The 12,970-nt window shown below is 48.2% G+C and overlaps 1 protein-coding gene across 1 annotated transcript in view; it reads right to left on the reverse strand.

Annotated features, from left to right (window-relative positions):
- Window positions 1-7,532, reverse strand: part of Taf3 (TATA-box binding protein associated factor 3) — a 196,708-nt gene extending 189,176 nt beyond the window's left edge. The window contains exon 1 of the mRNA XM_045135241.1: window positions 7,355-7,532. Within this exon, the coding sequence (XP_044991176.1) occupies window positions 7,355-7,520 (166 nt within the window). The 5' untranslated portion in view covers window positions 7,521-7,532. The remainder of the gene's footprint in view (window positions 1-7,354) is intronic.
- Between the last annotated feature and the right edge of the window lie 5,438 nt (window positions 7,533-12,970).

Below are 12,970 nucleotides of genomic sequence, written 5' to 3' on the forward strand. Positions count from 1 at the left end.
CCTAGTCATGAGGGAAATGCAGATTAAACCTACAGTGAGATTCCATCTGACTCCCGTCAGATTGGTTACCATCATGAAAACAAATGACCATAAATGTTGGCGGGGATGCAGAAAAAGAGGAACCCTTCTACACTGTTGATGGGAATGCAATCTGGTCCAGCCATTGTGGAAATCAGTGTGGAGGTTCCTAAAACAGCTAAACATTGATCTACCATATGACCCAGCTATATTCCTAGGCATATACCCTAAGGACTTGTGTCTCTACCTTAGAGGTACGTGCTCAATCATGTTTACTGCTGCTCTATTCACAATAGCTGGGAAATGGAACCAGCCTAGATGTCCCTCAACTGATGTGTGGATAATGAAGATGTGGCACACAAACACAATGGAGTTCTACTCAGTGGCGAAGAAAAATGAAGCTATGAAATTTGCAGGAAAATGGATGGATCTGGAAAGCATTAGATTAAGTGAGGTAACCAAAGCCCAGAAGGCCAAATGTCACATGTTTTCTCTCATATGTGGATCCTACCTACAAATGATCGGATTTCTGTGCGAGTAGGAACAAAACTCAGTAGCAGAGGCCAGTAAGCTAGAAAGGAGATTATTAGGGAATAAAATGGGAGAGGCGGGACTTAATAGGATGGTATTCCATATATATAAGTAGAACAACAGATTAATGGGGGTGAAAAGGCCTAAGAGAGGTCAGGGGAAGAGACTGAGTAAAGGAAAGGTGGAGGGAGGGCTAATCAAAATCTAAGAGGATATAAATAAGTCACATGGAAACCTACATTTTTGGACAATGGACCACTCAGAAGGCATAGATTGTTACTAGAAAATTTCCAGTGCCAGAGATGGGATACCTTCCAGTGACTGTTAACCATGGAGGTCCCTGATACCCCCAAAACATTACAGGCCATTGCCGAGGCCCTTGGTTTCTCACCAGGAATAGATGGTAAGACTATTGCTGAAGATTCCACATACTTAAGACTGCAAGGCCACTTAGAAATCCTGCTGGAGCTGAGCTGAAAACCTCCCCCATGTAGACCAGCTAACAGAAAGCTGGAAAAAGCTATGCTGCATGCAGTTTAATGGGAGAGAGTAATCAACAGTAAAGATACTCAACAGTAGACACTACAAGCCTTATATTGGGCCAGCCAGGCCAAATGAGCCAATAGGTACAATAGTAGCATGTCTGTTATAGGGAAAACCAACCACCCTCTAATTTGAATGGAGGCCTGCTCCATGGAAGGGAATACATCCCTGATACTGAAAACCTACAAGAGGGGTAGTCATGAGCCCTAGGAGTATAAAATATGCTGGTGTCTGGCTAAATGTGTATACTATGCTCAACAAACTGTCCAGTAAGCACTTCTCTTAATGTTCATACCTATATATTACAGCTACTCACTTTTGTTTAGAGAACCTTCTCTTTTAAGATAGCAGTGATCTTGAGATGACTCAGAAGGCACCATAGTGCTGAGAAGAAGTGACAGAGGAGTGCTCAGCACTGAAACAACTCTTTTACACCTTCCAAGGCTCAGGGTCCACTGCATTAGAGATGGCGGAAAGAATGTAGGGTAGGACTCCTTACAACGTGCTCCCCCAGACACAGAATGGCCTGGACATCCATGACCTCACAGTGCCTGACACTACCTACACATGACCATCATAACAGGAGGAAAAGATCATGACATCAAAGTAAAAGAGAGACTGATTCAGAGGGGGAGGGGTATGATGGAGAGTGGAGTTTCAAAGGGAAAGTGTAGGGAAGAAGAGAATTACCATGGGATATTGTTTACAATTATGGAAGTTGTCAATAAAAAAATTAAAACTTTTAAAAAAATGTAAAAAATACAGCCATGTTAACTTTTTCTACATGCTCAATCCAAGGTTTTTTGATGCTCGCCCTCTTCTTTTTCTTGTTATAATTTCAAAAGTTTTTTCTAAATCTGTATTCTTTCTATGAGGGCCGTCCTCAGTGGGGTTATTCACCATGAGGTTATGGGTTATGAGTAAAATTCTTTACTTTTTAGCCCAGGCTGACCTGGCACCCATTCTGTAGCTCCAGAATGCCGTCAGACTCACAATGATTCTGCCTACCTCCATCGCTGAGGGCTGAAGTTGGGAATTAAAGACCTGCGTCACCACACCCCGCTCCTACAAAGGCTTTTGTGATTTTGTTGGGACAGGGGCTCGCTATGAAGCTCAGTCTGGTCTCAAACTCTCTGTGATCCTCTTGCCTTAGCCACCGCTCCTGGCTTCTAATTGCAAAGCCTTAAGTCCCTCCATAACATGGTTTCCTTCTGTTGAATATTTTCCTCGAATATCCTTAAATGATTGAGCTACACATGTCAAGTTGGTCATTTTCAACAGTGTATTGTGCTGCTTTCACATGAGCATCTTATTTTATGTACTGTCTAATGTAGAATTCTACCATATTAAAACCCATTACTCAACTCACACCTCACCTCTATTTGAAGTAACCCTATCCTGGACTCTCCAGCCCAAAGTCGCTCTCCTTAGCTTCCCTCACTCGCGTCTGGAGACACTCGAGCTCCAGCGCCAGTCTCCAAGTGTCAGCCTCAAAGACCCAGCAGCTGCGTGAGGCACCCTGTACACGTGCTTCACACACAACCACAAGTTAGGCTCCGAATACGAAGCCATCTGGGGAAGTCTTTTAAAAATCATTATTTGGGCTGGAGAGATGGCTTAGCGGTTAAGCGCTTGCCTGTGAAGCCTAAAGACCCCGGTTCGAGGCTCGGTTCCCCAGGTCCCACGTTAGCCAGATGCACAAGGGGGCGCACGCGTCTGGAGTTCGTTTGCAGAGGCTGGAAGCCCTGGCGCGCCCATTCTCTCTCTCCCTCTATCTGTCTTTCTCTCTGTGTCTGTCGCTCTCAAATAAATAAATAAATAAATAAAATTAAAAAAAAATCATTATTTGCTGAATTAAGAGAAGCTTCTAGGGACGGAGAGATGGCTTAGTGGTTAAACGCTTGTAAAGCCTAAGGACCACAGTTCAAGGCTCAATTCCCCAGGACCCACGTTAGCCAGATGCACAAGAGGACGCATGCATCTGGAGTCTGTTTGCAGTGGCTGGAGGCCCTGGCGTGCCCATTCTCTCTCCCCCTCTTTCTCTCTCTGTCTGTCGCTCTCAAATAAATAAATAAAAATGAACAACAAAAAAAATTTTTAAAGAAAGTGAGAAGCTTCTAGTTCCTGCGTTAATCTGAGAAAAAACCACACGTCATTGTTTCTGTGGATATCATGATGTCCTGGCAGACGGAGATGCATTTTGCTTCCCAACACCAACACAAGACTTAGTTCATAAGTAGCTCTCAATAAATGCTTGTCAAAAAGATGCAAAGCACCCATTTTCTCTCACTCTGATTGCAAATAAATAAAAAAATTTTTTTTAAAGTAATGAAATGGGCTGGAGCAATGGCTTACCAGTCAGTTAAGGCAATTGTCTGCAAAGCCAAAGGACCCAGGTTTGATTATAAATAAAGAAAATATTTTTCTGGGTGTGGTTGCACACGCCTTTAATCCTACCACTAGGTAGACAGAGGTAGGGGGTAGCAGTTAAGGCACTGGCCTGCAAAACCTAATGACCCAAGTTCAATTCCCAATACCCACATAACAGTCAGATGCATGAAGAGGTGCATGAATCTGGAGTCCGTTTGCAGTGGCTAGAGGCCCTAGAATGCCCATTCTCTCTGTCTGCCTCTCTTCTATCTCTTTCTGCTTGCAAATAAATAATTGTAAAAGGCCTGGAGAGACAGCTTAGAGGTTAAGGTGCTTGCCTGCAAAGCCAAAGTACCCAGGTTTGATTCCACAGGACCCATGTAAGTCAGATGCACAAGAGTGCATCTGGAGTTTGTTTGCAGCAGCTGCAGGCCCTGGCACACCCATATATTTTCTCTCTCTCTCTCTTTCCCTGCCTATTTCTCTTTCTCAATTAAATAAACAAAAATATTTTTTAAAAAAGCAATAAAACTAGGCATGGTGGTGCACACCTTTAATCCCAGCACTTGGGAGGCCAAGGCTGGAGGATCACTCTGAGCTCAAGGTCAGCCTGAGACTACTTAGTGAGTTCCAGGTCAGCCTGGGCTACAGTGAGAGCCTACCTTGAGGGGAGGTGGCAAGTAACATAAGGGGGCTGGAGAGACGGCTTAGCAGTTAAGGTGTGTTCCTGCAAATCCTAATGACCTGAGTTTGATCTCCTAGTACCCACGTAGAGACAGACGCAAAAGACGCCTATGCATTTGGAATCTGTTTGCAGTGGCTGAACGCTCTGGTGTGCCTATTCTTTCTGTCTGTCTGTCTCTCTCTGCTTGCAAATTATTTTTTAAAAATTTTTAAGTAAGAAAGTTTTTTAAAATGATGCAAAAATTTATAGGGTAAAAACACAAGAGTGCACAGTAGTAGCCTGAAGTTCCAGAGCTCAGTTTGAAAATAAGCATGATACGGGAAAGAAAATCTAGGGCGGGGAGACGGCCTGCTGGGAAAGTGCTTGCAATGTGAGTCAGAGGACGGACTCAGGACCTCCAGCACAGGTGAAAGTCATCATCCCAACCTTGAAGCACTGGAGGCCTGGAGGTTAGCAGAATCCTCGGGCTTGCTGGCCAGCTGTGCTAGCTGAATCGGTGAGCTGTAGGTTCAATGTGAGACCCTGACTCAGCAAGTAAGATGGAGAGGCTGGGGAAATGGAGCAGCAGTTTACAGCGCTTGCTTGCAAAGCTTGTTAGCCTGAGTTCAATTCCCTAGACAGGTAACAGTTTGCAGTGGCAGGGGTTGCTGGCACACAACCACCCACATATGTGCAAATAAATGAATGAATATTAGGGTGGAGTTGAAGATGACCCTCAATGTTGACCTCTGCATCTGTGAATACATGTGTCTACCAACAAATACACAAACTAAACAAGGAAAAAGAATCTAAACATGTCTGTCTTAATAAGTGCACCTAAATTAACATTTCTAACAAGTTATCAAAACAGAATGGGGAATAATGAACCCAAGAATTGTATTCTCACTAAAAATAAGAAATTAGAAATAAGGTTCACATTAAAGCACTACAAAGATCCTTTCCCAACTTTGGAATGCCAAAACGCATGGACGCTAGGCACAAAAGGTAATCTATACAAGGGAGACTCTGACTAACAAAGTAGACATCTGTATTCAGTAAACTATGTAGCAAAATACTATCTGTCCTGTCCATAACAGCCATCTACCCAAGGACCCCAGGAAGGTGAAGGAAAAGCAATGGCAGAATATTCTGCTGAGGCATGTTTTCACGCTGACGATGAATGAACACCACTTCAGAGTTTCCACAAGTAGCAATGGAATAGAGAACATTAAAAAGGGGAGGCCATTGTAGCAGGGCACGATGGTGCACGCCTTTAATCTCAGCACTCAGGAGACAGAGGTAGGAGAATGGCTATAAGTTCAAGGCCACCCTGAGACTACATAGTGAATTCCAGGACCCCCTGGGCTAGCGGGAGACCCTACCTTGAAAAAACAAAACAAAAAAAGGGGGCATTTTAGGACCTCACCACGTAAAGTCAATAGTGACTATTTTGTCACTGATTATCAGTTCATTCATGTAGTCAACAACTATTTCCCCAGCACTTATTGTATTTTGGCCCCAGTAGGTTATAGAATACAACTATATTCTGGATGTTCACTGGCACCATTGGTTAGTAGTAGGTACTTAGGCAGAATATAGATGTAATCATGTTGTTTCCTGAGGAAGGAGAGAGACAAATGCAGACAATAACATGGCAGAAATACACGGAGGATTATGACAGCAGATAACACTCATTCCCTAGAGCAAGTGATAAGTGTATCTCAGACTATTAGTAGTACTGCTGGTGAACCAGAGGGAGAAGGACACTCAGTGACAGCAGGCACGGAGGACCGGGCAGCTTTGGATGGGCTGGCATAGGCAGGTGGCTCAGCATGGCCGCAGATTACTATGGCAGGGTGGCAGAAGATAAGAGAAGCACTAGCGCACAAAGGGCGCCGTGTGCTGCGAAGAGTTTCGAGTCCTCAGCTGTAACCAATGGAACGCAACCGAGGTATCTGTAAGAAGACTGGCAGGATGAGATTTGTCAGGGCCAAGATTAGATTTGTGTTGTGGTCAGGTTGTTCTGGCCGCACTACAGAAAATGGCATGGAATTTGGAGTCTTAAGAAATATAGCAAATCTCAATTTTTAAATCTAGGAACCAACTTAACAGGACAAAATTGTCTAAGAAGCGCTTCATTTTCCTCTAGCTCTCCAGTAAACTACCTTCAAAGTCATAGGCTGATACTTAGTGGCGGGGGGGGGGGGGGGGTGTGCACCAGGGTCTCCAGCCACCGCAACAAACTCCAGATACGTGCGCCACTTTTTGCATCGCGCTTTAACGTGGGTGCTGGGACCTGAATGCTGGCGGGGAGGCATTGCAAACAAGCACCTTTAAACCGCTACTCCATGCCCCCAGACCCTGTGATGACGTCTAAGTCGGTGACAAGCCACAACGCACTTACACATAAGCATGCTTCCAGTCAATCATTCCAAGTTACTTTCTACCGCTGGCCATACACACTGGTGAGGATTCCTTTAAAGTACCACTAAGCCTGCGGCCCAGACTGCCCGGGGGAACCTTGCAATTGTACCTATGACCTCCTCCCTTCCAGTGCACTTTGGAGACCACTGACATGACAAAACCGGGGCCGAGGAAGCCGGTGGGTCACTGCGGGGGGCGGGAGGGAGCTGGGTGCCAATCGATCGGCGAGAACCGACCAGAGCCGGCCTCGGGGGAGCCGCTCAGAGCGGGGCGGGCGTGCGCGAAAGGCGCGGGGCCGGGCGCCGCGGCGGGGTCCCGGGCGCCCAGCAGAGCTGTCAGGCAGCCTGGGCGCGGGCAGGGGGCTCGAGGCCGGGCAGCAGCCCGCTCGCGACGCGCCGGCCGGTAGACGGAGCGCCCGGGACACAAGTAGTTGTAGTAGTTGGCGAGCGAGGGAGGAAAGGGAGCCAGGTGAGGCGGGCGTGGAGCATGCCGGTGATGGGCGGGGGGGAGGTGGCCGTGGCCGTGGCCGCGGCGATCGTGAGACAATGCGAGCGAGCGAGCCCGGGGCGCGGAGCCGGCTGCAGGCTGCAGGCGGGAAGTTAGCGGAGGAGCGCCCGGCGGGCGGGCGAGGGGGAGAGCGAGCGAGCGAGCGAGCGTGCGGGAGGAGGACGGGGAGGAGGAGGGGGAGCCCGGCCGGGCAGCGGCGGTCCGGGCAGCGAGGCCACGCCGCGGCGGCGGTGGCCGGGCGGGTGTCGCCGGTGGCGGGCTCGGGGCGGGCGTCCCGCGGGCAGCGCCGGTACTCACAGAGCTCCGAGTAGCGATGGCAGCCGCGGGCCAGCTGCTGCAGGTAGCGCTGCAGCACGTCGGTGAGGAGGTGGCAGGCGCTCAGCTGCACCGAGTCCCAGCCCAGCGCCTGGCAGATCTGCGCCACCGAGACCCTCAACAACGACCGCGAGTAACTCTCGCACATCCCGCTGGGCTGCACGCCTCCGCCGCCCGCGCCGCCGCTCCGCTCCGGCCCCGCCGCCCGCCCTCAGCGCGGCCCCCGACTCATTGTCCGGCGGGGGAGGGCCCCCGAGGCGGGGAGGTCGTCCCCCGTCCACACAGACCCCCGGCGACCGCCTCAAAGCGTCGGCAGCACGGAGCGCGCCAGCCTGAGAGCCGCCATCTTGGGCTCGCTCCGCCTCCCGCTGGACGGCCGCCGGGGCGAGGCAGCGCGAGACGAAAGCCGAGGGCGACGATGGGGAGCCCCGCCCCGTGGGAGCGGAAGCGATGCGCTCGCTATCGACGCTCGGGCCTGGGAGGCTGGCCGGAAACGCGGCGGCTGAGCGCAGGTGCCGGGGGCCGCGGGAGCCGGGGCGCGGGGCGCGGGGCGCGGGGCGCGGGGCGCGGGGCGCGGGGCGCGGGGCGCGGGGCGCGGGGCGCGGGGCGCGGGGCGCGGGGCGCGGGGCGCGGGGCGCGGGGCGCGGGCCCGTGCTCTGCCCGCCGCGGGAGGAGCCAGGGGTGCCCGGGCGCCGCGGACGGAGGTGATTTATGACGAGGACGCGCCGGCCAGACGCTTTAATGCAAACGTGAATATCATGAATGATGTCAGCCTTCCGTTTGGGACATGGCAACTTAAGCCGCTTCCCCAAACGCGCGTCCGTTCCGCCTTGCCTCTGCCAGAATAAAATAGATTGAAGTAAGTAATGTGAGACCGGAGTGTTCCCGCCGTACGGCTGGATGGAAACGCAAGCTCGGAAGGCTGGAGGACCGTGAGCTGCAGGCTGACCCCAGCTGCCGAGAGACTCCGCGGCTCCGGAAAGCGCCATCGAGCTGCTGAGCAACCGAGCCGCTCGTGGGGGTTCCAAACAGCTATAACGTTTTAATCAGCTTTCTAGACACAAAACAAAAGTCTTAAATTCACAGCCGCGCGTGGTGGCGCACGCCTTTAATCCCAGCACTCGGGAGGCAGAAGTAGGAGGCTCGCCGTGAGTTCGAGGCCACCCTGAGACGACAAACAATTCCAGGTCAGCCTAGACTAGAGTGAGACCCTACCTGGAAAAGCCAAAAAAAAAAAAAAAAAAATCTTAAGTTCCCGTTTGCTGATTGGACAGTGCAAGCCACTATGACCGGTCCTGAGCACTGGAAACCTGATTTTCAAACGGTACTTTACATCCCCAGGAAAGGTTTTCTGAGAACGGAGGCCTGCCTCCCATCCTTTCCTCTGCTCTAAGCCAAGTACTGCCCGATTGTTTGCAAGATGCCAGTTATTGGGATGTTGTTATGGTTTGCTTTTAAATGGTGTGAAATATTTGATTTTTTTAAATACTTTAAGGCATTTGCCTGCAAAGCCAAAGGACCTCGGTTCAATTCCCCAGGACCCACATCATTCAGATGCACAAGATGGCACATGCATCTGGAGTTCGTTTGCAGTGGCTGCAGGCCCTAGCACGCCCATTCTCTCCCGCCCCCTGCTCCCCCTTCCCCCCTCTCTCCCTCTCTCTTTCTGCCCGTCTCTCGCTCTCAAACAAATAAAGTTTAAAATACTTTTATTCATTTACCAGTGAGACACAAAGAAAAAGGCAGTGTGCAGGGGTCCACCAGGGCCTCTTGCTGCTACACGCTAGATGCATAGGTTACCTACTGTGTGTGGCTTTACAGGGGTACTAAGGAATGGAACCCAGGCAAATGCCTTTTAAACACTGAGTTGTCTCCCCAGCCCTAAAATACTATTTTTATTTTCTTATGTTGAGTTTTTGCTGTCTTGACTAGACCTATCTCAATTCCTAGGCTCAAGTGACCCTTTCAGCCTTCCCAAAAGCCAGGACTGCAGGTGTGTGCCACCAGACCCAGCCTATTAGGAACACAATTGAAAAGTTTAAATTTACATGCCAAACTAATCCCGAGGGTTCATTGGCTAATTAAAATATAGCTTGGCTACATTCAGCCGGAGAGTAGCCAGGTTGTAAGGCTGACCACCATTTCTGGAATATTGCCTCTGCTCATCACCGCATACTTAGCATTGAACTATGGCCCTGGCAGTAAATTGCTTCTGAGTAGCTTTCTACTCCTACAGGACCGGTGAACATGCTAATCAGTTTTTTAAGTCTTGAAAATTCAATAAAGCAGAAAATATGTTATTTCAGCTGAAGTACAAGCTATGTTGAAGGAACTAGGTAGCATTATGCCTGTAGTATTTACTCCGTTTACACTTTTGTCCCAAATATCATTAGGGACAGACATCCGTGTCCCCAAGATTGTAGCACTTTTCTTTGTTTTGTTTTCTGAGCTAGGGACTAATGCTGACCTAGAATTCACTATGTAGTCTCAGGGTAGCTCGAACTCACGGCAGTCCTACCCCTGCCTCCCAAGTGCTGGATTAAGGACATGCACCACCATGCCCAGCTTTTTTGTTTATTTGTTTGTTTTATCAAGGTAGGGTCTTGCTCTAGCACAGGCTGACCTGGAATTCAGCATGTCCTCTCAGACTGTCCTCAAACTCATAGTGCTCCTCCTGACTCTGCGTCCCGAGTGCTGAGATGAAAGGCGTGTGCCACCACACCTGGCCAATTATACCATCTTTTGTTTTCTTTGGTTTGTTTATCCAGTCTTTGTAGACCAGGCTGACCTGTAATTCACTCTGTAGTCTCAGGGTGGCTTTGAACTCACGGTGATCCTCCTACCTCTGCTTCCCCGAGTGTTGGGATTAAAGGCATGGGCCACCACACCAGACTCAATTTAGCATTTTTAGTGCTAAATCTATGGGACACTGTTCAATCCTACCCTTAGTTAGCCTTTTGTTTGTTTGTTTTTGATATTCAAGGTAGATCTTGCTCTAGTCCAGGGTAACCTAGAATTTACTAAGTAGTCTCAGGGTGGCCTTGAACTCACAGCAGTCCTCCTACCTCTGCTTCCTGAGTGCTGGGATTAAAGCATGCGCCACCATGCCCAGCTAATTAACCATTTTTACAAATATTTGAAAATATTCACCACTAATTAATCATTTTATGGCTATTTGAACATTTCCTGTTTTGAAACTCTTGTACCTGGAAGCCGGGCATGATGGTGCACACCTTTAATCCCAGCACTCAGGAAGCAGAGGTAGGAGGATCACCGTGAGTTCAAGGCCACCCTGAGACTCCGTAGTGAATTCCAGGTCAGCCTGAGCTGGGTGAGACCCTACCTCAAAAAAAAAAAAAAAAGAAAAAAAGAAAGAAAGAAAAGAAAAGAAAAACTTTTGTACCTTAGGTTGGTTGGTTTGTTTTTCTGAGGTAGGGACTTTCTCCAGCTCAGGCTGACCTGGAATTCACTATGTACCATGGAATCTCAGGGTGGACTCCAATTATTTCACGATGATCCTCCCACCTCTGCCTCCCGAGTACTGAGACTGAAGGTGTGCACCACCACACCAGCTGTACCTTGGGTTTTATACTTTGTTTTTGTTTTTGTTTGCCTGTTTGGAGCTAGAAAATTTCAAACCCGCAGAAAAAGATAAATTCAATCTGGACTCACTAATTGTTAGCACTTTCTGTACTTTTTAAATATATATATTTTGCATGTGCATATGTCTTGTGTGGTATGCATGCATGTATGTGTGATTGTAGGTTGGTGTGTGTATATGCTGTGTATGTGCGTGTGTGGAACCCAGAGGTTGACATTGTGTGTCTTCTTCTGTTGCTGTCCAACTTAGCTCTTTTTATTTTTTTTTTTCAAGGTAGGGTCTCACTCTAGCCCAGGCTGATCTGGAGCTCACTCTGTAGTCCCAGTCAGGCCTTAACCTCACAGCGATCCTCTTACCTCTATCTCCCAAGTGCTAGGATTAAAGGAATGTGCAACCATACCTAGCCAACTTAGATTTTGAGTAATAGTCTGTCACTGGTGCAGTCAGGTTTGCATTGCTGGCAGAAATCACCTTACCATGATCAGCTTGTGAAAAATAATTCATTTTGGCTTACAGACTTGAGGGGAAGCTCCATGATGGCAGGGGGAAAACGATAGACATCACCCCCTGGCCAACATCAGATGGCTAACAGTGACAGGAGAGTATGCCAAACACTACAAAGTAATACTGGCTGTAATACCCATAAGCCTGCCCCCAACAGTACACTGCCTCCAGGAGGCATTAATTCCAAAATCTCCATCAGCTGGGAACCTAGCATTGAGGACACCTAAGTTTTTTGGGGACACCTGAATCAAACCACCACATTCTGCTCTGGCCCCCATAAACTGATAAGCATATGTGATTTAAAATGCAATGCATTCATCCAACTTTAAAAATCCCCATAGTTTCTAAGACCCTATTGCTGAAGACTCCACATACTTGGGCTGCAAGACCACTGAGAAATCCTGTTGGAACTGAGCTGATAACCTCCTCCATGTAGACCAGCTAACAGAAAGCTGGAAAAAGCAATTCTGCATGTAGTTCAGTGGGAGAAAGAGAAATCACCAGTGAAGATACTCAACAGTGGACACTGCAAGCCTTATATTTGGCCAGCCAGGCCAAATGAGCCAACAGGTGCAATAGTGGCACATCTGTCATGGTGGAAACCAACTGCCCTCTAATTGGATTAGAGGCCCTCTCCATGGGAGGGAATACATCCCTGATACTGAAAACCTAAAACAGGGATAGTCATGAGCCCTAGGGGTGTAACGTCTGGATAAATGTATATACTATGCTTATCAAACTGCACTTCTCTTAATGTTCATGCCCATATGTTAATGCTACTCTCACTTTTGGTAAAGAACCTTCTCTTTTCAGATGGCAGTGATCTTGGGATGACTCAAAAGGCATCATGGTGCTGTGACAGAAGTGACAGGAATGCTCAGCCCTGCAATTTCTGTCATAACTTCCAAGGCTCAGCATCCATTGTGGAAGATGTGGCAGAAAGAATGTAAGAGCCAAAGGAAGGGTAGGACTCCTTCCAACATGTTTCTCCAGACACAAAAAGGCCTGGATATCCATCACCTCACAGTGCCTGACACTACCTACACAAGACCATCATAATAGGAAGAAAAGATCATGACATCAAAATAAAAGACAGACTGATTGAGAGGGGGAGGGTATATGGAGAGTAGAGTTTCAAAGGGGAAAGTGGGGGAAGGGAGGGAATTACCATGGGGTATTATTTACAATTTTGGAAGTTGTCAATAAATTTAAAAAAATTAATTTATTTGTTTAAAAAAAACCCTATAGTTTCTATCACTCCTAATGATGTTCAAACATTCCCATAGTCCTAGATCTTTTAACTGAGCTATAATACAAAAATAAATAAACATAATGGCAGAGAGTACATATTCACACTTCAAAAGATGGCATTGGGCATAGCAAAGAAATGTTCAACCGATACAAGGCATAAGAAGAGCAAACATCAAACTCCATGGCTCCAAGCCCAACAGCTCTAGTCAGTGACAGGTCTCCAAATCCAATAATTCCAACTA

The sequence above is a fragment of the Jaculus jaculus genome, chromosome 15, assembly GCF_020740685.1.
Source record: "Jaculus jaculus isolate mJacJac1 chromosome 15, mJacJac1.mat.Y.cur, whole genome shotgun sequence".
Classification (NCBI taxonomy): domain Eukaryota; kingdom Metazoa; phylum Chordata; class Mammalia; order Rodentia; family Dipodidae; genus Jaculus; species Jaculus jaculus.